This window comes from Acinonyx jubatus, chromosome X (genome assembly GCF_027475565.1).
Source record: "Acinonyx jubatus isolate Ajub_Pintada_27869175 chromosome X, VMU_Ajub_asm_v1.0, whole genome shotgun sequence".
Taxonomy (NCBI): Eukaryota; Metazoa; Chordata; class Mammalia; order Carnivora; family Felidae; genus Acinonyx; species Acinonyx jubatus.
The window spans coordinates 39,932,070-39,957,526 of NC_069389.1; the positions used below are offsets into that span (position 1 = coordinate 39,932,070).

The following is a 25,457-nucleotide window of genomic DNA, read 5'->3' on the forward strand; positions in this document are numbered from 1 at the left end:
AGAAAGACAGATACCATATGGTTTCACTCTTATGTGGATCCTGAGAAACTTAACAGAAACCCATGGGGGAGGGGAAGGAAAAAAAAAGAGGTTAGAGTGGAAGAGAGCCAAAGCACAAGAGACTCTTAAAAACTGAGAACAAACTGAGGGTTAATGGGGGTGGGAGGGAGGGGAGGGTGGGTGATGGGTATTGAGGAGGGCACCTTTTGGGATGAGCACTGGGTGTTGTATGGAAACCAATTTGACGATAAATTTCATATATTGAAAAAAATAAATAAAAATAATAAGTAAACATTAAAAAAATAAAATTTATATGAAAAGAGCAAGGACCTAGAGTTGCTAAAACAACCGTGAAAACAAACAACAAATCTGGAGGACTCACACTACCTGATTTGAGTACTTGATATAAGGCTGCAGTAATTAACACAATGTGGTATATGCAGATAGACTGATACATACGTATTCAACTCATTTTTAGGAAGGGTGCTAGGGAAACTGGGAAAGAAGTCTTTTCAGAAATGTTACTGAATCGAATGGAAAGGAGTATGCAAAAAATAAGAATATAAAAGAATGTTGACCCTTACCTCACACCGGATATAAAAGTTAACTCATTATCCACCACAGGCTTAATTACAAGTACCAAACTGTAATCTTCTGTTAGAAAAATTATGAGAAAAATCTTTCTTACCCTGGGGTAGAAAGAAATTTGATAAATGGAACACAAAAGCATCAACCACAAGAGAAAAACTTGCTAAATTGCACTTTATCAAAAATAAAGATGTCTCCTTCAGAAGACACTGTTAAGAACAAAACATGCCCCAAGTTGGGAGGAAACACTGGGAAAACACATAGAAGATAAAGAGCTTGCAACTACAATATATAAAGATAACAGATACTGCACGTGTGTGCATGTATATAAAGATATAGGTGTATATAAAAGGTTGTAAAAATAACAACTTAATAACAAACAAAAAAGGCAAAAGATTACAACAGCCACCTCACCAAAGATGAACAGATGGCGGAGACAAGCACTGTGGCAAGATGTTCAACATCGAGAGTCGTTACAAAAATGCAAATTCAAGTCACGATGAGATACCTTTACACACCTACACAAAAGGTGTGTTGTTGGTGGGAAAACCAAATGGTACAGCTAGTTGGCAGAACCCTCTGGAAATGTCTTCTAAGTGAAACATATGCTTACCATATGACCAGGCAACCTCACTCCAGATATTTACCCAAGAAACAGAAAAACATATGTCCACATAAATATCTGTACAAGATGTTCACTAGTTTCCTTAAGAATAACGCGAAACCTTGAACAATTGCAGTGGGCATTAGGTGGTCCACAGATACACAAACCGGAACATTACTTGGCTATGAAAGCGACAAAATAACACAATGTGCCACAACATGGATGAAATTAAAAAGCATTAAGTGAAAGAAGGGAGCTGCATTTGGCCATATACTAAAAGATTCATTTCTAGGACTTTCTAGAAAGAATTAAAGTACAATAAAAAAAAAAAAAGATCAAGTCTGGGAGTGGAAAGAGTAGTTTAAGAATAAAGGGAACAATGGTTTTGATGGGGAGTGATGAAAAAGTCTAATATCGTGGTGATGGTGGTGGTTCCATGACTCAATCTCCGTCAAATCCATGGGACTGTACAGTGAAGAAAGGTGAACTTTTTCTTTTAAAAAAAAATTTTTTTAACAGTTTATTTATTCTTGAGACAGAGAGAGACAGAGCATGAACAGGGGAGGGTCAGAGAGAGAGGGAGACACAGAATCCGGAACAGGCTCCAGGCTCCGAGCTGTCAGCACAGAGCCTGATGCGGGGCTAGAACTCACAGACCGCGAGATCATGACCTGAGCCGAAGTCAGACGCTTAACCGACTGAGCCACCCAGGTGCCCCTAGAAAGGTGAACTTTTGATATATAAATTATATCTCAATAAATAGCACTTAAAAAAGCGTCCTATCAGCATAAATATATAATGAAAATACATGAAAAATATATATAGGGGTTATATTAAACATGATGACATACAATCAAATACCAGATGGTGCTATGTATGAATTTATTTTTTATTAAAATACCTATTAAGCATTCAACACAAACATAGTTAATGACATGCCTGTGAAAGTATTCAGGGGTGAAATGTACTGATCTCTGAAACTTACCAGGAAACACATCACAAAAAGAAAGGGGGCTGATAGGGGCACCTGGGTGGCTCAGTCCGTTAAGCGACCCACTTCAGCTCAGGCCATGATCTCACAGTCCGTGAGTTCGAGCCCCGCATCAGGCTCTGTGCATTGCTACTGTCTACACAAATGTTCTTTGCTGCTCCCTACACTATTTGAGACAGTCCAGTATACAGTGTTTATGTAACTAAAATTATTTTAACCTTTTAAAAGAAACAGATGAGCTATTAGAACACCCTACCCTGGAAGTGCAATATTCCCACTTGTCCTGTGAGCCTCTTCCCTCTGCCGTAGGGTCTGGGTCTGTCCTATGAGCCTCCTCCCTCTGTCCTAGGCTCTGGGCTGAGGCTCCTCCTCCTAGGACTCTGATAAGAGCTCTCTTGTTCCTAACGACGCAGGACCAAACGATCCAGAGACAAACGCATCTCCGTTGGGACCATGGCCACAGCACCGCATCTGTCCCTGAGCCAGGGAACTCACCTTCTGAGGCCTCGACTGGCTCTTCTGTAGACTAGGAAGCCCAGGGGCGGCTGAGCCGGAGCCCGCAGGAGGTGAGCAGTGGTCTCACTGATGCGCCCTGACCCTGGAAACAACGACCGCACAGGAGATGCAGTGAGCAACCTCTCTGAGGCAGTGAAAGTGAGGAAAACCCAGATGGAATACTTTATGGAAGCAGCCACAAGGCCTCGTTTCAGTGTTAAGAGTAAACGCTTAGTAGCAGCCTGACTGTCGCCAGACAAGGAGCTAAGCACTGCGTCATCCCATAAGGGTCCTGGCTGTGGACTCGAACTGATTGCCCGCTCTGTCGCTTTGATTCATTCAGTGAAAAAGTTGAGTGCCTACTGTGGGCCTGTCCAACGTGTTGCAGGTACATCAGTGAACAAAGTTATCAGAGTTCCCCGACCCTGCGGAGCTGTGTTCTAGCAGGGAAGGCACACAGCAAGCACAAAGTTGATACATTTCGGGAACGCTCCTTAGAAACGCATAGGTGCTAGAAGGATCTCCCGGGGTTTTCTAGCTGTGTGACTCTGGACAGGCTACGAGCCTTTCTGTTCTTGCTTTCTCGCGATATAATGAAGACAATCGTAGTACCTACTCACAGCCCTCGGGAGGATGACCATGCACCCAAGGGCGCCTCGCACGGACTAGACACTCAGCAAACGGCCGCTGAACCTGACCCAACGACTCAATGACAGTATCACTGGCTGTCGCCCCCGGCCCGTCGCCCACACTCAGCCCAGGGCCCCGAGGTCGCAGGGGCGCGAACCCATCACCCCCACCTGCCCTCCGGCCCGTGCCTGCTCCGCCTCCCGGTACTTGGCTACCAGAACCCGCCAGCCAGGTCGGAGGACAACAAGCTGCGCGACCTCGCGCCGCCCTCGGGTCAGCGGAGCACTTCCGCTCCCGGCGCCCCGCAGCCCGAGGTCGGAGCGCGGCGCACGCGCAGGAGCTGCTTCGGGGGCCTCCACGGCCAATGGCCAAGATGGCGCGAGTCGCGGCCAGTGATACCGACGGGGTTCGTCTGGGGCATGATGTAGGGACCGGAGCGGGCGACCGTTTTCCGGACGAGTCGCACGAGAGGCCGGGGGGCGGCGAGGGGCCGGCGGACGGTCGCAGAGGCCCCGGTCCCGCCGCCTCCGAGGCCGAGGCGCCGTCTCCCTCGCCGTCTGCCGCGCACCCTCCATCCCCCGAAGCCGCGCTCTCCGCTGCCTTCAGCTTCTCGGGATGAGAAAGGGTAGTGGGGCCTGCTGCCGTTCTCAGCGACACATGGGCGCCGCCATCTTGGGGGCGGGGCCTGTCCCTGGGAACCGGGCCTGCCCCAGGGGTCAGAGAGCAGAGGGCGGGCTCCGTCGGGGGAGTGGCCCGGAAGAGCGCTTGGGAGCGGGCGGGGAGGGCGGGTGATGCGCTCAGTGGGAGAAACCCCGATGCCCGGGTCTCCTGAAATAAATCGTGTTACTCCCGTGTCTGCGACCCAGGGCGTCCAGGGAGAGTCTGGTGTTTGCTTTTTGATAACACCGCGTAAAGTAGCCGAGCGTGTTGTTCTCTGTGCCGGCCGGTGTGCCAGCCGGTGGCAGCATGGCCTGCTAAAAAGGCCTGTAAGTGCCTTGAGGAAAGTTTTCTGGTTCTCTTCAGGGTCTGGGGAAAGAGCCCCAAGCGTGTGCTGCCCCTGGAGCTGCCTGCCACGAAGCAGAACTCTTTGGTCCGGGCACCGCAAGGTTCCAGCTCAGATCCACCCGATTGCTTCTGTGCCCGAGCCAGCAGGTGCCAGGCACTGTTGCGAGAAGCACGTGACAAAACCGTCGTGGAGCCGTCATAGGCGTATGGGATCTCCATTGGAGCATACTGCTCTGTCCCTGTCTTTCCCTTTCCCCTCCGAGGTAACTGACATTCCCGGGTGGTTTGGATGCATCAGAGCCCAAACTTCCACCGCAGAGTTCTGGGAAGTGAGTGTCCCAAGCCTTGTGTAGGAGTCCCAGGAGAGAAGCCTGTTTGCCCTCAGGGGAGTGGGCATTGCCACCAGTGTCAGTTCTTTGCGCATTTGTAAGCGATGGCCAGTCCTCGAGAGACCATCGTATTTGCTTCTAGAGGAGAGGCGACCTGCTAACCTTTTCAGACATCGGTATCAGGAGACCAGAAAATTAATATGATCGTGTCCCAAGGACAGTAGAGAAACCCCCAGCTGCAGAAGGACCTCGTCTTTGGCCCTGGTCAGACTGTCCCCATACCCTGATAACACAGGAGCAAGTTGATGGGCATGTGGTTGGTTATTGCTCACGCAGTGCCAGTTTTTCCTAGCAGTGAGTCAGGCGACTAGCAAGTAAGAAACACGCCAAGCTGGGGCGGCTGGGTGGCTCAGTCGGTTTCATGTCTGACTTCGTCTCAGGTCGTGATCTCACGGTTCGTGAGTTCCAGCCCGGCGTAGGGCTCCATGCTGGCAGCTCAGAGGCTGGAGCCTGCTTCAGATTCTGTGTCTCCCTCTCTCTCTGCCCCTCCCCTGCTCACGCTCTGTCTCTTTGTCTGTCTCAAAAAGAAGTAAACATTCAATAAAATTAAATTAAAAAAAGAAAGAAACGCCAAGGTGCCCCTCCAGCCCATGCTATGCCCCATACTCAGCTCAGGCTTTCAGGTTCTTCCTGAGGATTACCTGGGCAAACAGCGATTGATGGTTCAATCAATCAAATCAGTTGATTGTATCTCTTAGAGCCCGGGACTTGACCCATGTCAGCCACCTGGCAAATGGTGGGTTTTTTGGTTCTCTCCCACAGACTGGAGAACATGCTGTTGGCCTTGCTGCACTTTCCTGCACCGTGGGCTCCCCTTTTGGTACCTTTTCCACAACTGGCCCTCTTGGTAAGGAACCATCTTCCCACCCTGCCTAGAATCACCACTCACCTCCAACTGAAAACATTTTTTTAATGGTAATTAGGCTGTTAATTAAGTTCAAATTCATTGTGAAGGGGTAACTCAATGGAGCTTGGTTACTCAAGCTTTTGAAAGAAAAGCCTGTCTCCGGAGGATTGGCCCTTTTCCAGCTCCTGGGAGGCCGCTGCTAAGCCCCTGTCATATTCTGCCCGATCAGAGTGTTTTTGGATTCCGGGCATCGCCGTCCTAGTTTGGCCAGATCGTTTCTACAAAGATTGTGACTTGCGGTGAACATCTGTGTTTGTATGTGTGAGGCCCTGGACCACGCTGTGTTCGTTTGACGCCTGGGGGCTGTCGACTGAGTAGCTGAAGTCAGTCACTTGGTTGCCGCATGCCTGCATGACCTCCAGTAGAGTCCCTGCACCCCAAGGCTTGGCTGAGCTCCCCTGGCCGGCAGCACTTAGCAGGTTTTGTGACGCACCATTCCTGGGAGAATTAAGCATTGACCCGCGTGACTCCTTTGGGAGAAAACAACTGATCTGTCACCACGGGTTTCTACTGGACGTCCCCCGTGTGCCTTTTTCCCCTTGCCAGTTGTCCTGTGCGCGCTCTCACTGTAACAGGTCATCACCGCATATAAAGCAGTTCAGAAGGACTCGCAGGACTCTGAAAAGTAGAACAGCTTTCCTGAGTCCCAGGGAATCTTCGAGCCTGACGAGGGTCTCGGAGACCCGCCTCACGCTGTTGCTACAGGTGCTCAGATCGGTACACGCTCTACCGTGTGATTCAAGCATCCCAGTAGGTGGACCTACTGAACCCAGTTGGACTGTGCCCTTGGCAATCCCCAGGTTGCAGACCTGATCCGGAACATCCTGAGGGCACTCGGAGGAGCGAGCGCGTGCCCCGGGGCAGGAGCTGAGCGGGCTTGCTTTCTTGCCACGTTCTGCTGAGGGTCCCTGGCACCTGCCAGAACACCTTCCTGGAGTTCTTCCCCACAATGGCCGAGGTGACAGGCCCATGGCGCAATGCCTTGATGGGATTCTGCTCTTTGAACTGCATGAGTTGCCCTAAAGAATGGAAGGCCAGTTGCAGGCGTTCGTCTCCGGGCTTGACTGCATGGCCCTTCCTGCAAGCTGGCCCTGCGGATTTCCGCAGGCAGGAGGGCACCAAGAGTGAGTGGCTGCTATAGTCAGAAATGAAGGTCTTTTCCCTTGTGGCAGTTCCTGCAGTCATTTGCGCTTTAAAGTCCCTTCCTATGGTGAAGTCACCATCTCCTCTGAACGTAACAGATGTTTTTGCCAAATATCTTTTCAATGGGTAACTTTTGCTGTAACACTGGTTCGTGTAATAAAATTACTGCCTACAATCAAATACATTTTTACACTTCCGTCAGCTCTCTCTGTATGGATTTCCTACTGGTTAATAATGTTGAAGCACAAAACCAAATTCTCTTCTAAAAAATGTTACTTATTTAGAGAGAGCGAGCAAGGGAGGGGCAGAGAGAGAGGGAGAGAAAGAACCCCAAGCGGGCTCTGTGCTGCTAGCACAGAGCCTGATGCGGGGCTTGAACCCACCAACCATGAGATGGTGACCGGAACCAAAACCAAGAGTGGAACACTCAATCTACTGAGCCACCCAGCTGCCCCCAAAACAAAATTATTCATGTCTATCTGCAGTGTGAATTTCACATGCTAAGCCAGAGATGACCCATGGGTGACAATGATTGAAATTTCATTTTGTTGTCTGTAATTATGATGAACAAAGTATGAGCTGTGGGTAAAATAACATACCTTAGATTCATACCCTCTCTGTTTTATATGAATTATCTGATGCTTGAGTAGGAGAGGAACACATTCCTTCCAATCTACATTCATTACATTCGTAGGGGTTTCTCCAACATGAATTCTTTCATGCTTGGCAACAGTTCGGCCATGTTTATATTTGGGATTTCCCAAATTTGGCACATTTGTAGGATTCTCCCCAGCAAAAATGGTCTCCTATTGGCATGGGTGAAGTCGTATCTAAAGGTCTTTTCTCATTCACCTCATGTATAGTTTCTGAGATGTGAGGATTGGCTAACTTAACGCATTTGCAGGATTTCCCTCCAATGTGAATTCTCTAACATTAAGTAAGGTGTGAGTATTGGCAAAAAGCTTCCCATGTTCCTTACTTTATTTTTTTTAACATTTTTATTGTTTATTTTTGAAAGAGACAGAGCACAAGTAGGAAGGGACAGAGAGAGAGAGGGAGACACAGGATCCGAAGCAGGCTCCAGGCTCCAAGCTGTCAGCACAGAGCCCAACACAGGGCTCGAACTCTAGAACCTGGAGATCATGACCTGAGCTGAAGTCGGATGCTTAACTGACTGAGCCACCCAGGCACCCCGTATGTGCCTTACTTTAACAAGGTTTCTACCCAATAGGAATTTTCTAGTGCTGAATAAATTGTAATCCAGAACTAAATGCATTTGCAAATTGATTTACACCCTAGGTTTTCTCTGTACCGTGTGTTCCCTGATGTTGAGTGAAGTCTAAGCATTATATGCAAGTCTTTGCCATGTCTTGAGTTAGGAGCGTTTTCATTTTTTTCTAATTTTTGAAGTTTATTCATTTTGAGAGAGAGAACGAGCAGGGGGAGGGGCAGAGAGAGAGGAGGGAGAGGATCCCCAGCAAACTCCGTGCTGTCAGCACAGAGCCCATTGTGGGGCTTGAACTCACAAACTCGAGATCATTACCTGAGCTGGAACCAAGAGGTGGACGCTTAACTGACCGAGCCACCCAGGCGCCCCAGGAGGATTTTCTTCAAAAGACAATCTCTGTCCTTGAGCAGACAAGTAGAATTCTTTTCATGTCCGTTTTATTTCAGGGGTTTTTCTTCTGCATAAGCAACTTGCTTTGTTGTGACTAAATGTATTTGGGAATTTTTGATCCTACGTATAATATTGTGGTTCTCTAACTCCTTTTGTGAAAATGTTCTTGTTTAACAACCACTGACTGCAAATGGAAACCTTCCCCAGGTTTGTTACATTTGCCTCTTCTTTTTTCAGTGTTTTTCTTTAGTATGGATAACTCTCTTTTACCTGAAAGGCTTCCCTTTTCCCCTCTGCATCTCAAATCAACCTTTGCATTGTCAGTTGTTTTTTTTTCTGCAGTGAAAATTGTATCATTGTCCATATGCATGGACATCCTGGGTAGATAGCAACTAGGGACTTGGTAGAATCTAGACTAGCTGTCATGTGCCCGTCAATGATAGTAAACTACATATGCTAGGAAGAATGTTGCCCATCAAAAAGCAAGAATACAAACATTAAAAAAAAATTTTTTTAAAGGGGGGCGCACCTGGGTGGCTCAGTCAGTTAAGCATCCGACTTACACTTGGGTCATGATCTCACAGTTCATGAGTTCGAGCCCCGCATCAGGCTCTGTGCTGACAGCTCAGAAACCGGAGCCTGCTTCCCATTCTGTGTCTCCCTCTCTCTCTGCCCCTCCCCTGCTCATTCTCTCGCTCTCGCTCTCGCTCTCTCTCTCTCTCAAAAATAAAACATTAAAAAAATGTTTAAAGCAAGAATACAACTGTAAATACACCTAAAAAGATTGCACATCATCTATATAGAAGAAAATAAACTGTGTTCCTGAATGTAAACTCAATACTGTAAAAGACCCATTGTCCATAAACCTAGGCCATGAATTTCAGGCAATTTGAATCAATATCGTAAATAGGATCGAGGGCCTATAGTACAATCCTTTTCTCTTTTAGTTTAGCTTTAGTTTTAGAGGAGCGGGGAGAGGGGCAGAGGGAAAGGGAGAGAGAGAGAATCTCAGGCTCCGCACCCAGCACACAGCCCGATGTGGGGTTCCATCTCAACGACCGCGAGATCATGATCGTGTGGTCATGACCTGAGCCGAAAACAAGAGTTGGGCCCTTAGCCAACTGAGCCACCCAGGCGCTGATACAATTCTTTATTTTAACTGGCAGGAAATAACAGATATGAAAACCACTAAGAATATCTGAGGTTAGTTGTAATAAAGGAAGACTTACAAGATATTATACCCCATTATGAGCTACAATAAGTAAACTATGTGACATAGGATGGAATTAAAGAGATCACTGAGGGGCGCCTGGGTGGCTTAGTTAAGCATCTGACTTCAGCTCAGGTCATGATCTCACGGTCCATGAGTTCGAGCCCCCAAGTCAGGCTCTGTGCTGACAGCTCGGAGCCTGGAGCTTGCTTCGGATTATCTCTCTCTCTCTCAAAAATAAATAAACATTGGGGCACCTGGGTGGCTCAGTCGGTTAAGCATCCGACTTCGGCTCAGGTCATGATCTCACAGTCCGTGAGTTCGAGCCCTGCATCGGGCTCTGTGCTGACAGCTCAGAGCCTGGAGCCTGTTTCAGATTCTGTGTCTCCCTCTCTCGGACCCTCCCCCGTTCATGCTCTGTCTCTCTCTGTCTCAAAAATAAATAAACATTAAAAAAATTTTTTTAAATCACTGAAACAAAAAATCAGAATCAAGTGTATGAAACACTAAATGTATAAAGCTTAGCTAACAACAGTATGAAAAAATGAACTGAAAAGGGAATTTGACTTTATATAAAGTTTTATAAATTTACTTAATGCTAAGTTGTAATGGTTGACAAGTCCGTAAAAGAGGTCCAGTGTATTTCATGCATATATGGGAAATAATATGTGATAAAAATGTTGGGTAAACAAAAACAACCCGAAGCCATAAAGTAAATCCTAGACTTCATTAAAATATCTTTAAAATCCAGAAGAAGGGGCACCTGGCTGACTCAGTCAGTAGAGCAGCTAGCTATCTGATCGTTGATCTCGGGGTTGTAAGTTCAAGCCCCACATTGGGTGTAGAGATTACTTAAAAAACATTTTTTAAGACATGGATATTTCTGATAGCCAAGTAGAATTAGAATAAACATTATCAAATCCAAAAGTGAACACATGCCACAAAAAAAAAAAATCAAAAGACCAACTGTACCTTGGGGAAAATATTTGCAACGTTTATGGCAAAGAGTTCATATCCCCAATAAACAATGTCCCCACAAACTGTTATGTAAAAGAGAATATGCAAATGGTGAAGAATATGAAGTTTTGTTTTTCTTTTGAATGATACACCATGTGGTTATAGCTTCCAAGGTGGAAGAAAGGAATTTCATATCTGAGGAGGAAGCATGATGAATCTCATATCCACATCTGACTCTGACTTTTTTCTAAGCTCTAACTCTACATTTCCCCTTGCCTGATGCACTTAATGCATGGAAATCAAATTCACAAATCTATGAAGACCCAGACAAACTCATCATATTTTTAATCACACAGTAACATATGATCATTGCATTAAAATTACTGAGAAGAGGGGCACCTGGGTAGCTCAGTGGATTAAGTGTCCAACTTCGGCTCAGGTCACGATCTCGTGGTCCGTGAGTTCGAGCCCCGTGTCGGGCTCTGTGCTGACAGCTCGGAGCCTGGAGCCTGCTTCAGATTCTATGTCTCCCTCTCTCTCTGCCCCTCCCGCACTCACACTCAGTCTCCCTGTGTCTCAAAAAATGAATAACCATTAAAAAAAATTTTTTTTAATTACTGAGAAGAAACTGGAATCTTCTACTTTGCTGGCAGGAATGTAAAAAGGGACAGCCACTTTGGAACACAATTTAGCAGTTCCTCAAAAAGTTAAACATAGAGTTACCATATGACCCAGCAATTTCACTCCTAGGTGTACACCCAAGAGAATTGAAAACGTGTTCACACACACATACGCACACACACGCGCACACACACACACTTGTACACAAGTGTCCATAGCTGTGTTATTCCTAGAAACCAAAAGTGGAAACAAAACAAATGTCAATCAAGCGACGAATAGATAAACAAATGATGGTATATCCATGCAATAAAATATCACTTAGCCATGAAAAGGAATGACACTGATACGATATCCAGTGTGGATGAACCTTGAAAACATTTTAAGTGGAAAAAGCCACACACAAAAAACCCACATAGTATATTATTCCATTTATAAGAAATAGCCAGCCGAGGGGCATCTGGGTGGCTTAGCCAGTTGACTGCCCCACTTCGGCTTATGTCATGGTCTCATGAGTTCAAGCCCCACATTGAGCCTACTGCTGTCAGCACAAAGCATGCTTGGAATCGTCTGTCCCCCTCCCTCTCTGTCTCTCCCCCACTTGTGATCTCTCTCTGTCTCTCAAAAATAAAAATAAACAGAGCATAACACCACAACAAAGTACCACAACTGGAAATTTATTGTCTCACAATTCTGGAGACCAAAAATCTGAGATCGAGCCGTTGTCAGGGCCCATGCTCCCTCTAAAGGTCCTAGGGAAGGATTTGTTCCAGACTTCTCTCCTAGCTTATGATAGTTCTTTGGCTTGTCACAGCATGAATCTAAACGAATCTTCACGAGTGTTCTCTGTGTGTGTGTGTGTTTGGCATGATACCATGAATATACTAAATGCCACTGAACTGAACACTTTCGGGTTGTTTTTTTTTTAATAGTCATTTATTTTAAGGGCGAGAGTGAACACGAGACAGGGAGGGGCAGAGAGAGAGGGAGAGAGAGAACTCCAAGCAGACTCTGCGCTGTCAGCACAGAGCCCGAGGCGGGGCCCGAAGTCACGAAAACCGTGAGATCGTGACCTGAGCCAAAACCAAGAGTTGGTCGCTTAAGTGACTGAGCCACCCAGGCGCTCCAGAACTGAACACTTTGCAATAGCGAAGCTTATGTTACATGAGTAAAATTTAATTTAACGATGAGAAAAACACCTTAAATCTTCCGGTAAGGTTGTCTTATTCAAGCATGGGTATGTTGTTATTCCCCACCACTTCTTTATGAGTTCCCGATAGGACAGAGATTTTTGTATAGATTGTACCTCACTTCCTAGAATACTGTTGGGAACATAATAGATGCTCCATAAACATTTGTTGAATGAATAGATAAATGGGAGGTTTCATACCTTGTCTTAAATTTGTGCATTTCAGAAGTAAAGTATCTTAAAAATATGTAGCCCTTAAAACGAATCTGCTTTTATTTATTTATTTTTTAATGTTTATTTATTTTTGAGAGAGAGACAGAGTGTGGCTAGGGGAGGGGCAGAGAGAGAGGGAGACCCAGAATCCGAGGCAGGCTTCAGGCTCCGAGCTGTCCGCACGGAGCCCAACGCGGGGCTCGAACCCACGATCTGTGAGATCATGATCTGAGCTGAAGTCAAATGCTTAACTGACTGAGCCACCCAGGTCCCCCTAATCTGCTTTTAAATACAGTCAAACCAGTGCTTTGTCTTCCCACTGCAGAAATCCTCTCATGACCTTAGTAGAGAGGGATGACAAGGTCTAATTCAGGCTCAGAACTGTACACAGAGCTTTTTAATGAAATGCAAGAGGAAAGTAGCAGAACTCATCATCCCTAAAATATTTCTCTCAGATGGACTTTCTGACCATCCGCCCACGTTCCTACTGTGTCAGTACTTGCTTTTGGGTTCCCATTTTCCCAACGGCTCTCCTGCCTTTCATGTAACCTCTCTGAATGGTTCCCCCTTTGGCTGAATCCAACCGGAAACCAGAAGGCAAGGGAGCCTGGTCGATGTGGAAGCCAGCCTCCTAAGACACACACACAGGCAAGGTAGAGAAGGGTGATGAGTGGGTCTGTAGAAGCACACAGAGATATCCAGCTCAGATACGAGGAGATAAAATTTTCCGAGTAGAGTTGTCAAGAGGTGGAACCCTATGTTCATTGCTGAATTGTTATCCCTAGTGGAGGCAAAGGTCACCTTTGGGCCTTGAATCCCATGTCTACCAGTTGTTGGATGGGGATTGCCCTTGGAGATGGGGCATAACTTTGGTTAAGTAACTTTTTTTCATCCAAGGACAATGCCTGGACGGAGACTCAGATGAGAGTTACTGGCTACCAAATCTCTAAGCAGCTGAAAGAATGAGGACCTTAGTTCTAAAGGGGGAGACATCTGAGAGGCACGCCACTGCAGGAAGTATTGGCATGGGAGCTGGAGTGAGGGCCCAGGGAATGACGGGAAAGGAAGGCAAGAAGAATTAAAGACTAAAGAACTAGTGATGGGTTCTTTAGATTTTCAGTGATCGATGAGAACTTTCCCTTACAGTAACTGCCTATGAGTGAAAATGGTGTGCCTTCATATCCTCCACTGGAGTACAGGGGCTCTGTCATGAGTCCGGACAGACAAAAGCCTCACAAGGAAGAAAAGCCTGGGAGAAGACCCTGGAGGAGAAAATGTCTTCTTTTTTAACACTTTTATTTTATTTTTTTTTTAAAGTTTTAATGTCTGATTGTGAGTCTCTTTTTTTTTTTAATTTTTTTTTTCAACGTTTATTTATTTTTGGGACAGAGAGAGACAGAGCATGAACGGGGGAGGGGCAGAGAGAGAGGGAGACACAGAATCGGAAACAGGCTCCAGGCTCTGAGCCATCAGCCCAGAGCCCGACGTGGGGCTCGAACTCACGGACCGTGAGATCGTGACCTGGCTGAAGTCAGACGCTTAACCGACTGCGCCACCCAGGCGCCCCAACACTTTTATTTTTAATTTTTAAAATATTTTTATATTTTATTATTATTGAGAAAGAGAGAGAGAGAGAACGTGGGGGAGGGGCAGAGAGAGGAAGACAGAGGATCTGAAGTGGGATCCACACTGACAGCAGCGAGCCTGACGCGGGGCTGGATCCCACAAACTGTGAGGCCATGACCTGAGCTGAAGTCGGACGATTAACCAATTGAACCACCCAGGAGCCCCTCTTATTCTTCTTTTCAGTTTATTTATTATTATTATTATTATTATTATTATTAGAGGGAGAGAGAGAGAGAGCATGCACGAACAAGGAAGGGGCAGAGAGAGAGGGAGACAGAGAATCCCAAGTGGGCTCCACGATGTCAGCACAGAACCCAACATGGCGTGATCCCATGAACTGTGAGATCATGACCTGAACTGAAATTAAGAGTCAGACGCCCAACCAACTGAGCCATCAGGCACCCCAGGAGAAAAGTTCTTCTAAGGCAAGTTTTGTTTTGTTTTGTTTTGCTGTGTTTTGCTCTCATCACTTCCTATCATATCCTGGTCAAACGTCTTCTTCATCTAACACCAGTCAAGCCCGGTCAAAAGGATGAATTCCTAGTTGGCTAAGGATTTTTATCACACGTGGATATTGAATTTTTTCAGATTTATTTTGCATCAGTTGATCTTATCAAGACTTTTACTAGAACGTTAATATGGTCCGTTACATCGATAGGTTTTTTTTTTTTCATATGTCAAACCTTCCTTGCATTCCTGGAATAAAATATATTTTTTCTATATTACCAGATTTGGTTTGTTAATATATTGTTGTGGATTTCTGCATCCCTTGTTCATGAGGGATACTGGTCTGTACTTTTCATTCTTTCTTTCTTTCTTTTTTTAAAAGATGTTATTTTGGGGGAGCCTGGGTGGCCCAGTCGGTTAAGCGTCCAACTTCAGCTCAGGTCATGATCTCGCGATCCGTGAGTTCGAGCCCCGCGTCGGGCTCTGTGCTGACAGCTCAGAGCCTGGAGCCTGTTTCGGATTCTGTGTCTCCCTCTCTCTCTGCCCCTCCCCTATTCACGCTCTGTCTCTCTCTGTCTCAAAAATAAATAAACATTAAAAAAAAATTTTTAAAAAAGATGTTATTGTTAAGTAATCTCCACACCCCATGTGGGGCTTGAACTTAACAACCCTGAAATCAAAAGTCTCACGCTCTACTGACTGGGCCAGCTGGACACCCTTATACTTTTCTTTATTTATAATCAATTCAGTTGCCTGGGTTACAGTGCTCACATCTTACATTTCTTTCTGGGAGGTCCCAACATCCTACATGTCCCTTGCCCAGTTCCAAAACTGTTAGACCAATACAATGTACCTATCTCTAGATTTACATGACAGCCTCTTGATAAGGGAAGGCTAATTTAGTGTTTCACTCAAAATGAATTTTCTCAGAACTAATACATAAAAAGTAGAAACCATGGGGGCGCCTGGGTGGCTCAGTCGATTGAGCGTCCGGCTTCAGCTCGGGTCGCGATCTCACATTTCGTGAGTTCGAGTCCCGCACTGGGCTCTGTGCCCACAGCTCAAAACCTGGAGCCTGCTTCGGATTCTGTGTCTCCCTCTCTCTCTGCCCCTCCCCTGCTCACGCTCTGTCTCTCTCTCTCTCTCTCTCTCTCTCTCAAAATAAAAATAAACGTTAAAAAAAAATAAAACAAAAAAAATCTATCTGACGTACACTCTCTTTTCTCCCTAACATATGTGTATAATCAGTAAATGAAGCATTTATAAGGAACATATGAACACTGCTTACTCACGACCCTGACAACGTCTGGTCCAACTATCAACCTCAGTGCTATGCAGGCAACGCTTTCATTCCTTTTCTTCTCCTTGGCGTCAGTCTCTGTATTTCTCAGACCATCTTGGTGACCTGGTCCTGTCTTGGTCAGACTACAGTGAGTTTCCTTGTCTTCCTGAAAGACACCGTGGCCCGGTGCTTAAAAGCATGTGCTCTGGAGCCCAAGTGCCTGAGTCTGAAGCCTGGCTCTGCCACTTACGAGCTGTGTGGTCTTAGGTAAGTTCATGAAAGTATCTGTGATTCAGCTTTCCCATCTTATGGAGTTGCCATGTAGAAGAATAAGAAGTATACCTGCTTCTTTTTCTACTCATTTTTTTAAATGTTTATTTATTGTTGAGAGAGAGAGACAGAGACACAGACAGAGCACAAGTAGAGGGAGGTGCAGAGAGAGAGGGAGACACAGAATCCGAAGCGGGCTCCAGGCTCCCAGCTGTCAGCACAGAGCCCACGTGGGGCTCGAACTCACAAGCCATGAGATCATGACCTGAGCCGAAGTCGGACGCTCAACTGACTGAGCCACCCAGGCGCCCTATCAGTATTTACGTATTTATCTAAATAAATCAGTGCCTATTTGTATATAGATATGGAGTAAGCATCATGTAAGTGTTAGCTATTATTGTCATTATTTCAAAGTGACTGAGATCCTCTTGAATGCGGTGTCGACGGCCTTTGCCAGCTTCCCCATTTGTCTATGATGCTCACTGACATTCTCCAGTCTTGGTTTCTCTCCAGAGTCAACCTCTCTTCTGCCTTCCCAGTCCCCTGCCAAAAACAAAACCGTTGGGACAGGCAGTATCATCATTCAGTCTTTTGGGTTTTTTGGGGGGTTTTTTTGGTTTTCATTTGTTTACGTGTTTATTTTGAGAGACGGAGAGTATGCATGTGCACGTAGTGGGGGGAGGGGCAGAGAGAGAGGGAGAGAGAGAATTCCGAGCAGACTCCATACTGCCAGCACAGAGCCCGACGTGGGGCTCAATCTCACAAACTGTGAGATCGTGACCTGAGCGGAAATCAAGAGGCAGACACTTAAGCAACTAAGCCACCCAGGTACCCCATCATTCACAGGCAAATTGCCCCGTGTCAGTTCTGGGGAGAGACCCGCCGGCCGTGGGGGACCAACGCCCACGAGTGAAGCTAACTCTGCTGTCTTTTATCTATGTAAGTAACACGCTGTTCCATCCAGTGTTCGACTAAATTGTATTTCCCTTGGCGACTCCAATCCCAAGATGCAGTGGGCAGAAGTGTTTGGAATCCTCCCCTGGGACTGGCAACTGGTGCACGGGGTTCTCCTCCGCAAAAGCAAAGCAAAACAAAACCAAAAAATCCCACTCAGGAAGTTCATTTGCAAGAATGACAGGTAGACCTGGGAGGCGCTGGTGACACGAACTCCTGGCTTTGGTTCCAGCCCAACAGAAGCTAAGTCACCCTGACCGGGTCACCGACTCTCCTTGAGGTTTCTCTCTGGCGTGAGAACACCAAAAAAAAAAAAAAAAAAAGGATAGGAATGCATGTCTCAGGGCCTGAATAAATGTTAACTCACAGCACAAGCAAAGATTCACGCACCTTTGGCGATGAGGATTTTCTGTAGAGTTGTTGAGAGTTTCCTGGCTGCTACCTTGAATCCAGCCAGAGTCATTGTGGGATTGACACTCACAACTGCAGTGGGAGAAGGGGGATTTTGTTATATTTTCTTGGTGGGTCACTCAGGGGTGATGAATTAAGACTTATGGAGTGAGCATACATCTAACCTACACTACTGTGCCGGGTACCGTGACAAGTATAAAACAGACAATGGGCAACTGGGCAGAAGACAATGCTCTTGGCATAGAGAGAGGTTACCAGTATCGCAGAGGGGCCGGACCCTGTCTAAGCTTAACAACGCAACGTGAGCGGGAGGGTAATAAACGCACTTCAGGGACTCGCGAGGAACAAGAGAGAATTTCCAACTGAAATTGGAGAAGCCTTCACAGAGGAAGTGGCAGTTTTGAGCAGGCAGAGACGGAAATGAGGGTAAGAGGAGGGAAGGACGCTGCAGGCAAAGGAAATAAAGTCCAGAGATGGAAAAGGAATGAAGGGCAGGGTAGGAAACACATAATTGGTATCCAGGGAAATGGGGGGTGAGACAGGGTGGAAAGATGGCCTAACTTGGATTTTGGTCTTCAGACACTGGCCACAACTGAAGGATTAAGAGAGAGGGCAGGTCAGGCTGAGCGATGCACTTTAAAAAGTTAACCAGCTGAGGCCCTCTCCGCTGCCCGTGTCGCCCTCGCCGGCCCCACCATGCCATCTCTAGATTTTGTGGACCGTGTGCGGTAAATGCATAAGCAGCTGCTATATTATCAAGTCCTAAATTTTGGGATGATTGTCTCCTCGGCGCTAATGATCTGGAAGGGGTTGACGGTCATCTGGAAGGGGTTAACAGCGTGGAACCTGCATTTCACAGAGGAGATACTCTCTTTTTTAACAAATCGAGTTGAAGATCCCACCCGAGAAGGAGAAATTATCGTTTTCAAGGATAGAAGGAAGAGAGATTCGTATAGTTCACCAAGTCTTGAAGATTCATGAAAAGCAAAATAGACCCGTCAAGTTTTTGACCAAAGGAGATGATAATGCGGTCAATGACCGAGGCCTCTATTTAACAAGGACAACACTGGCTGGAGAAAAGGGATGTCGTCGGGGGAGCAAGGGGATTTGTCCCCTGTATTGGGATTGTAACGATCCTCATGAGTAACTAGCCTCGGTTTAAGTATGCAGTACTCTTTTTGCTGGGTTTGTCTGTGCTGGTCCATCGTGAGTAAGAAGTCTGCCTTGCTGTTCCTGGAAGGTGCGGTACTTTTCATTACTGAATGTTTAGAGTAGGGTATTGGCCTCCGATTGGTGGAGTGGCGAATACACAGGTTGGCACTTCTTGCTAGCAATGGTTTGCATTAGTTTCTGTTTCCACACCAGGGTGTGCGTGGGTGGGTGCATGTGCGGCATGGTGGGCACTGGAGGGGACTCTCGATCACGGGATTTCATATGTTGCCATTGTCACACTTCCACATTTTTGTATGTTGGTGAATTTTTTATATGAGGAGTTTGAGCCGAAACATAGTTAACCAGCTGACATGCAGACCAATGGAATATAATAACGAATCCAGAAATAAACTTTCACATTTATGGTCAGTTGATTATCGACAAGGGTGCCAACACAAGCCAAGGGGAAAGGAAAGTATTCCCAACAAATGGTGCTGGGAAAATTGGATATCCATATGCAAAAGGATGAAGAAAACATAGGAGGAAAGCTTCATGACATTGAATTGGGGATACAACATAAAAAGCATAGGCAACAAAAGAAAAATTAATTAGACTACATCAAATTTTTAAAAGGTTTTTGTGCACCAAGGGACACTATTAACAGAGTAAAAGGGCAACCGACAGAATGGAAGGAAACCTTTGCGGATCATATACGTGATACAAAATAATATCTAGAATGTATAAAAACTCCGGCAGCTCAATGACCTCAAACACACGTGGGTTCGAGCCCGGCATCGGGCTCTGTGCTGACAGCTCTGTGCTCTCTGGCCCCTCCCCTGCTCTCTCTCTCTCTCTCTCTCTCTCGATAAATAAACTTAAAATTTTTACCAAAAAACAGGTACAGAGTTTCAGTTTAGGAAGATGAAAATTTCCAGAAATGGACGGTGGTGATGGCTGCCTAACAACGGGAATGCCACTGAACAACATACTTAAAAATGGTTAAAATGGTAAATTTTATGTTATGTGTATTTGAACACCATTTTTTTTTAAAAAGTGAAGCCGGCAATAGTGCGGGTGAGGAGAGGAACCTGAGACAAGTGGTTCTGCCGGAAGGAAGTGGCCACGTTCCCGATTTGACACAATGAAGTGTGGACCGCAACCATCTGAATGCAGATAGGAGCCCCCTGGGCCTGATGGATTCAGCCTCAGAAGTTCTATGTTGACAGATTTTCACTCCCTTTCCCAATGTGAAAATTTTTGGAGGCTGACGTTTGGAGGTAATACTCGTTCACTGCTGTCTGGTGAAGAAATAGTCTGAAGTCAACCCACATGATTACTTGTGATTCCTGAACTGTATCTACTTTTTTTTTTTTAATTTTTTTAATGTTTATTTATTTTTGAGAGAGAGAGAGAGAGAGAGAGAGAGACTGAGCTGAGGAGGGGCAGAGAGAGAGAGAGGGAGACATAGAATCCGAAGCAGGCTCCAGGCTCCGAGCTGTCAGCACAGAGCCCGACGCGGGGCTCGAACTCACAGACCTCGAGATCATGACCTGAGCCAAAGTCGGATGCCCGACCGACTGAGCCACCCAGGCGCCCCTGACTGCAACAACCTTGACTCAAAGCTCCAAGTGTTATCACTGCAGTAGCAGCAACTTGTTAAACAGTTTCCTTGAGGTGTAATATACATGCTATAAAATGCACCTGTGTTAAGTGTACTTCCTCCTTCCCAGTTTGCCATTTATTTCTTTTTCTTGCCTAATTGCCCTGGCTACAACATCCAATACAATGTGACATGGAAGTGGCAAGAGTGAACATCCTTGTCTTGTTCCCATTTAGGGAGAAAACATTCAGTCTTTCACCATTGATCTGATGTTAGTTACGGGTTTTTTCATAGATACCTTTTATCAGGTTGGGGAAGATGCCTTCCGTTCCCAGTGTGTCGAGTGGTTTTATCATGAAAGGGTGTTAGCTGTTGTCAATTTTTATCTATTTCAATGGAGATGATCAGGTGGCTGTTGGCCTTTATTCTGTTAATACGGTGTATTCCATTGGTTGATTATTGGATGTTAAATCACAACCTTACATTTCTGGGCTAAATTCCACTTGGTCATGATATGTAATCCTCTTTACATATTGCTTGGTTTGCTAGTATTCTGTTCCATGTTTTTGTGTGTGTCTGTGTTTATAAAGGATATTGGTTTTTAGTTTTGTTATGATGCCTTTGCTTTTGGTATCAGGGCATAATACGAACCCCATAAAATAAGCTGGGAAGTACACCCTACTTTTCTATTTTTTTTTTTGGAAGAGTTTGTGAGCTGTTCATTGTATAAGTGGTAGAATTCGCCAGAGAAGTCATTTGGTCCTGAGGTTTTCCTTGTGAGAATTTTTTTTGTTTGTTTTTTTAGGTTTTTTTTTTAATGTTTATTTATTTTTGAGAGAGACAGAGCACGAACAGGATAGTGGCAGAGAGAGAGGGAGACACGGAATCAGAAGCAGACTCCAGGCTCTGAGCTGTCAGCATAGAGCCCGACACGGGGCTCGAACCCACGAATGGTGAGATCATGACCTGAACCGAAGTCGGATGCTTAAACGACTGAGCCACCCAGTTGCCCCATAAGAAGGTTTTTATATTCCTATTACTAATTCAACCTCCTGGCTCTTTATAGGTCCATTTACATTTTCTATTTCTTCTCAAGAAAGTTTCAGAAGTTTGTGTCTAAGAATTTATCCATTTCATAGCAGTTCCGTAAGTTGTTGGCATATAATTGTTCATAGTATTCCTTTAAAAATATCTCTTTCTGTAAGATCAGTAGTAAAGTTATCTCTTTCATTCCTGATTTAATAATTTGAGTTGTTTTTAAATTTTTTTTTTTTTTGCTTTTTTAACTGATTTAAGTGATTGCTACACCCCACATAGGGCTCAAACTCAGGACCCCGAGATCAAGAGTCACATGCCTTCCCAACTGAGCCAGTCAGGCATCCCTAATTTGAGTTTTCTTTCTTCTTTTCTATCTAAAGTTTTGCCAATTTATTGATCATTTCAATAAGGTGACTCTTGGTTTTGTTGATTTTCAATGATGTTTTTCTGATTTCTATTTTATTTATTCCTCTATTAATGTTTATTATTTCCTTCCGCTTGCTTTGGGTTTCATGTGCTCCTTTTTTTCTAGTTTCTTTTTTTTAAATGTTTATTTATTTATTTTTGAGAGAGAGAGAGAGAGAGAGAGAGCAAGCGGGGGAAGGACAGAGAGAGAGGGAGACAGAGAATCCCAAGCGGGCTCCGTGCCATCAGTGCGGAGTCTGACACGGGGCTCGATCTCACAAACCATCGGATCCTGACATAAGCCAAAATCAAGAGTCGAACGCTTCTGAGCCACCCAGAAGCCCCTTTTTTCTAGTTTCTTTTTTTTTTCTTTTTTCTTTTTTGTTAAACATTTATTTATTTTTGAGGAGAGATAGAGCACGAGTCGGGGAGGGGCAGAGAGAGGGAGACACAGAATCCGAAGCAGGCCCCAGGCTCTGAGTTGTCAGCACAGAGCCCGACGTGGGGCTCGAACTCACAGACCGTGAGATCATGACCTGAGCCGAAGTCAGATGCTTAACCGACTGAGCCACCTGGGTGCCCCTCTTTTTTTCTAGTTTCTTAAAGTGACATTTCTCTGGAGATTTCTTCTCTGGCTCATGTGTTATTTAGAAATGTGTAGTTTAATATTCAAATGTTTTTGGATTTTCCAGCCTTCTCTGTTATTGGTTTCTAGTTTAATTCCACTATAATCAAAGAACGTACTTTGCATGATTCCTATCCTTTCAAATATAAATATGTTAAAGCGGGTCAGTAGCCCTGTATGTAGCCTATCTCGGTGAATGCTCCATGTGAACTTGAGAAGAATGTGTATCCTGCTGTTGTTGGATAAATGTCAATTAGAGTCAGTTGATTGATGACACCATTCATTTCTACCATATCCTTACTGATTTTATGATGACCAGACTCGTCAAGTATCCATAGAGGAGTGTTATGATCTTCAACTATAATAGTGTATTTCTCTACTCCTCACCGTTCTATCACTCTTTGCCTCAGGTGTTTGATGCTATGTTGTTTGGTGCACACACATTAAAGATTCTTATTTCTTCTCCTTGTTCTGAAGTCCACTGTGTATGAAATTTACATAGCTACCCCAGCTTTCTTTAAATTACTGTTAGCATGGGATATGTTTATTCATTCCTTTATTTTTTAGAAATATTTTTCTTGTGGCAAAATACATATGACATGTGACATTTTAACCATTTAAAAAAGTGTACAAGGAGGCCCCTGGGTGGCTCAGTTGGTTGAGCGTCCGACTCTTGATTTTGGCTCAGGTCAGGATCTCATGGTTCGTTGAGTTCGAGCCCCGAGTCAGGCTGTACGCTGAGCATAGAGCCTGCTTGGGCTTCTCTCTCCCGCTCCCTCTGCCCCTTTCTCCCACTCATATTCTCTCTCTCTAAAATAAAAATTAAAAAAAGTACAAGTGGGGCGCCTGGGTGGTTCAGTCGGTTAAGTGTCCGACTCCGGCTCAGGTCATGATCTCACGGTCCGTGAGTTCGAGCCCCGCGTCGGGCTTTGTGCTGACAGCTCAGAGCCCGGAGCCTGTTTCGGATTCTGCGTCTCCCTCTCTCTCTGCCCCTCCCCTGTTCATGCTCTGTCTCTCTCTGTCTCAAAAATAAATAAACGTTAAAAAAAAATACAAGTAAGTAACTTTTAGTACGTTCACAATGTGCAAACATCACTATCTACTTCGAGAACCATTTTGTCACCCCAGAAGGAAACTATACACACTAATCAGTCACACTCCATTCCACCTCTCCCCCAGTTCCTGGCAACCACTAATCTGCTTTCTCTCTCTATGGATTTCCCTATTCTGAATATTTCATGTAAATGGGATCGTATAACATGTGGCATTGTTTTCCTAGCTCTTTTCACCTAGTGTGATGTTTTCAAGGTTCGTCTGTGTCATATAATTGATCAGTACTCCATTCCTTTCTACAGTTGAGTAATATACCACTGTAGGGATAGACCACATTTTGTTTTTTCATTCATTAGTTGATGGACATAGATAATGGGCATTTGGGTTGTTTCTTCCTTTAGAATGTTGTGAATAGTGCTATGAACATTCACATAGAAGGGTTTTTTTTTTTTTTGGACACCTGTTTTCAATTCTTTGGGGTGTATATAATTGTCTTAGCCTGCTCAAGCGGCCATAACAAAATACCACAGGTGAGATGGCTTAAACAAGAGAAATGAACTTTCTGGCAGTCCTGAAGGCTGGGAGTCTGAGGTCAAGGTGCCAGCATAGTCAGTTTCTGGTGAGAGCTCTCTTCCTGGCTTGTCGATGGCCACCTTCTTGCTATATCATCACATGGCCCTTCCTCAGTGCAGGCATATGGAAAGAGAGAGAGGGTGAGCTCTCTGGGTATCTCTTCCTATAAGGACACTAATTCTGTCAGACCCACCTTTGTGACCTCATTGAATGTTAATTACTTTCTTAGAGGTCTCATCTCCAAATACAGTGACACGGTGGTGGGGGAGGACTTCAACATATTCATTGATGGGGGGAGGTGGGACACAAACATTCAGTTCATAACAATACTCAAGAGTAGAATTGCTGGGTCGTATGGTAATTTTATGTTTAACCTATTGAGGAACCACCAGACTATTTTTCACCGCAGCTATAACATTTTACATTCCACCAACAACCTAGGAGTCTGAGTTTCTCCACATCCTCACCAACACTTTATATTTTATGTTTAAAAAAACTATTAGCCGTCCTAGTGGGTGCTAAGTGGTATCTCACGGTGGTATTTATTTGCACGTCCCTAATGACTAATCATGTTGACATCTATTCAATTGCTTATTGGCAATTCATATATCTTCTTTGAGATATACCTGTTCAAGTCCTTTGCCCATTTTTAATTTTTTTTTCAACGTTTATTTATTTTTGGGACAGAGAGAGACAGAGCATGAACGGGGGAGGGGCAGAGAGAGAGGGAGACACAGAATCGGAAACGGGCTCCAGGCTCTGAGCCATCAGCCCAGAGCCCGACGCGGGGCTCAAACTCACGGACCGCGAGATCGTGACCTGGCTGAAGTCGGACGCTTAACCGACTGCGCCACCCAGGCGCCCCTCTTTGCCCATTTTTAATTGACTTTGCTTTTTTTGTAAAGTTGTAAGAGTTTTTAATATATTTATTACTATATATTGATAATAAAATAATAAATATATATTTAATAATTTATAATTATGGTTTATTATTTATTACAATAATTTATTATACTAAGAATTTATTATATAATAATAATACATATAAATATATACATATTTATATATATTATGGATAGGAGAATTTTATTAGGCATATGATTTGAAATATTTTCTCCCATTCTGTGGGTTGTCTTTTCACTTTCTTAATTGTGCCCTTTGATGCATGAAAGTTTTAAATTTTGGTGAAGTCCAATTTATTTTTTTTATTTTGTTACTGTGCTTTGGTGTCATACCTAAGAAGCCATTGCCAAATTGTCGTGAGGATTTACCTCTATGTTTACTTCTAAGAGTTTTATGATTTTAGCTCTAATATTTAGGGTTGTTATCCGTTTTGAGTTAGTTTTGTATATTGTGTGAGGTAGACATACAGTTTCATTCTTTTGCATGTGAATATCCAGTTGTCCGAGCACTATTGTTGAAAAGCCTATTCTTTCCCCCATTGAGTGGTCTTGACGCACTTGT

At 44.8% G+C, this 25,457-nt stretch overlaps 2 protein-coding genes and 1 pseudogene across 2 annotated transcripts in view; 2 read left to right on the forward strand and 1 right to left on the reverse strand.

Moving 5' to 3' along the window:
- KRBOX4 (KRAB box domain containing 4) overlaps positions 1-3,482 on the forward strand; it is a 55,170-nt gene extending 51,688 nt beyond the window's left edge. The window contains exon 8 of the mRNA XM_053201637.1: positions 2,597-3,482. Coding sequence (XP_053057612.1) covers positions 2,597-2,664 — 68 coding nt within the window. The 3' untranslated portion in view covers positions 2,665-3,482. The remainder of the gene's footprint in view (positions 1-2,596) is intronic.
- On the reverse strand, positions 171-4,532 carry LOC113597561 (translation initiation factor IF-2-like). Its single transcript, XM_053201639.1, has 3 exons — positions 4,376-4,532; positions 3,479-4,072; positions 171-2,781 (listed from the first exon to the last, which is right to left on the reverse strand). The coding sequence occupies exons 1-3, from the start codon at positions 4,530-4,532 to the stop codon at positions 2,675-2,677; spliced, it is 858 nt and encodes a 285-aa protein (XP_053057614.1). The 3' UTR covers positions 171-2,674.
- Positions 4,533-18,243: 13,711 nt separating this feature from the next.
- On the forward strand, positions 18,244-18,761 carry LOC106972645 (signal peptidase complex catalytic subunit SEC11A-like; annotated as a pseudogene).
- Positions 18,762-25,457: the final 6,696 nt, after the last annotated feature.

Bases quoted from the DNA above. Each gene is read 5' to 3' on its own strand.
- LOC113597561 (XM_053201639.1), bottom strand. From the start codon at position 4,532: ATGGAGATCCCATACGCCTATGACGGCTCCACGACGGTTTTGTCACGT. The intron at 4,073-4,375 runs GCAGCTCCAGGG...CCCGCTCCCAAG, and splicing joins AGAGTTCTGCTTCGTGGCAG to CGCTCTTCCGGGCCACTCCC. The intron at 2,782-3,478 runs GTGGGGGTGATG...CGTTGTTTCCAG, and splicing joins AGGCACGGGCCGGAGGGCAG to GGTCAGGGCGCATCAGTGAG.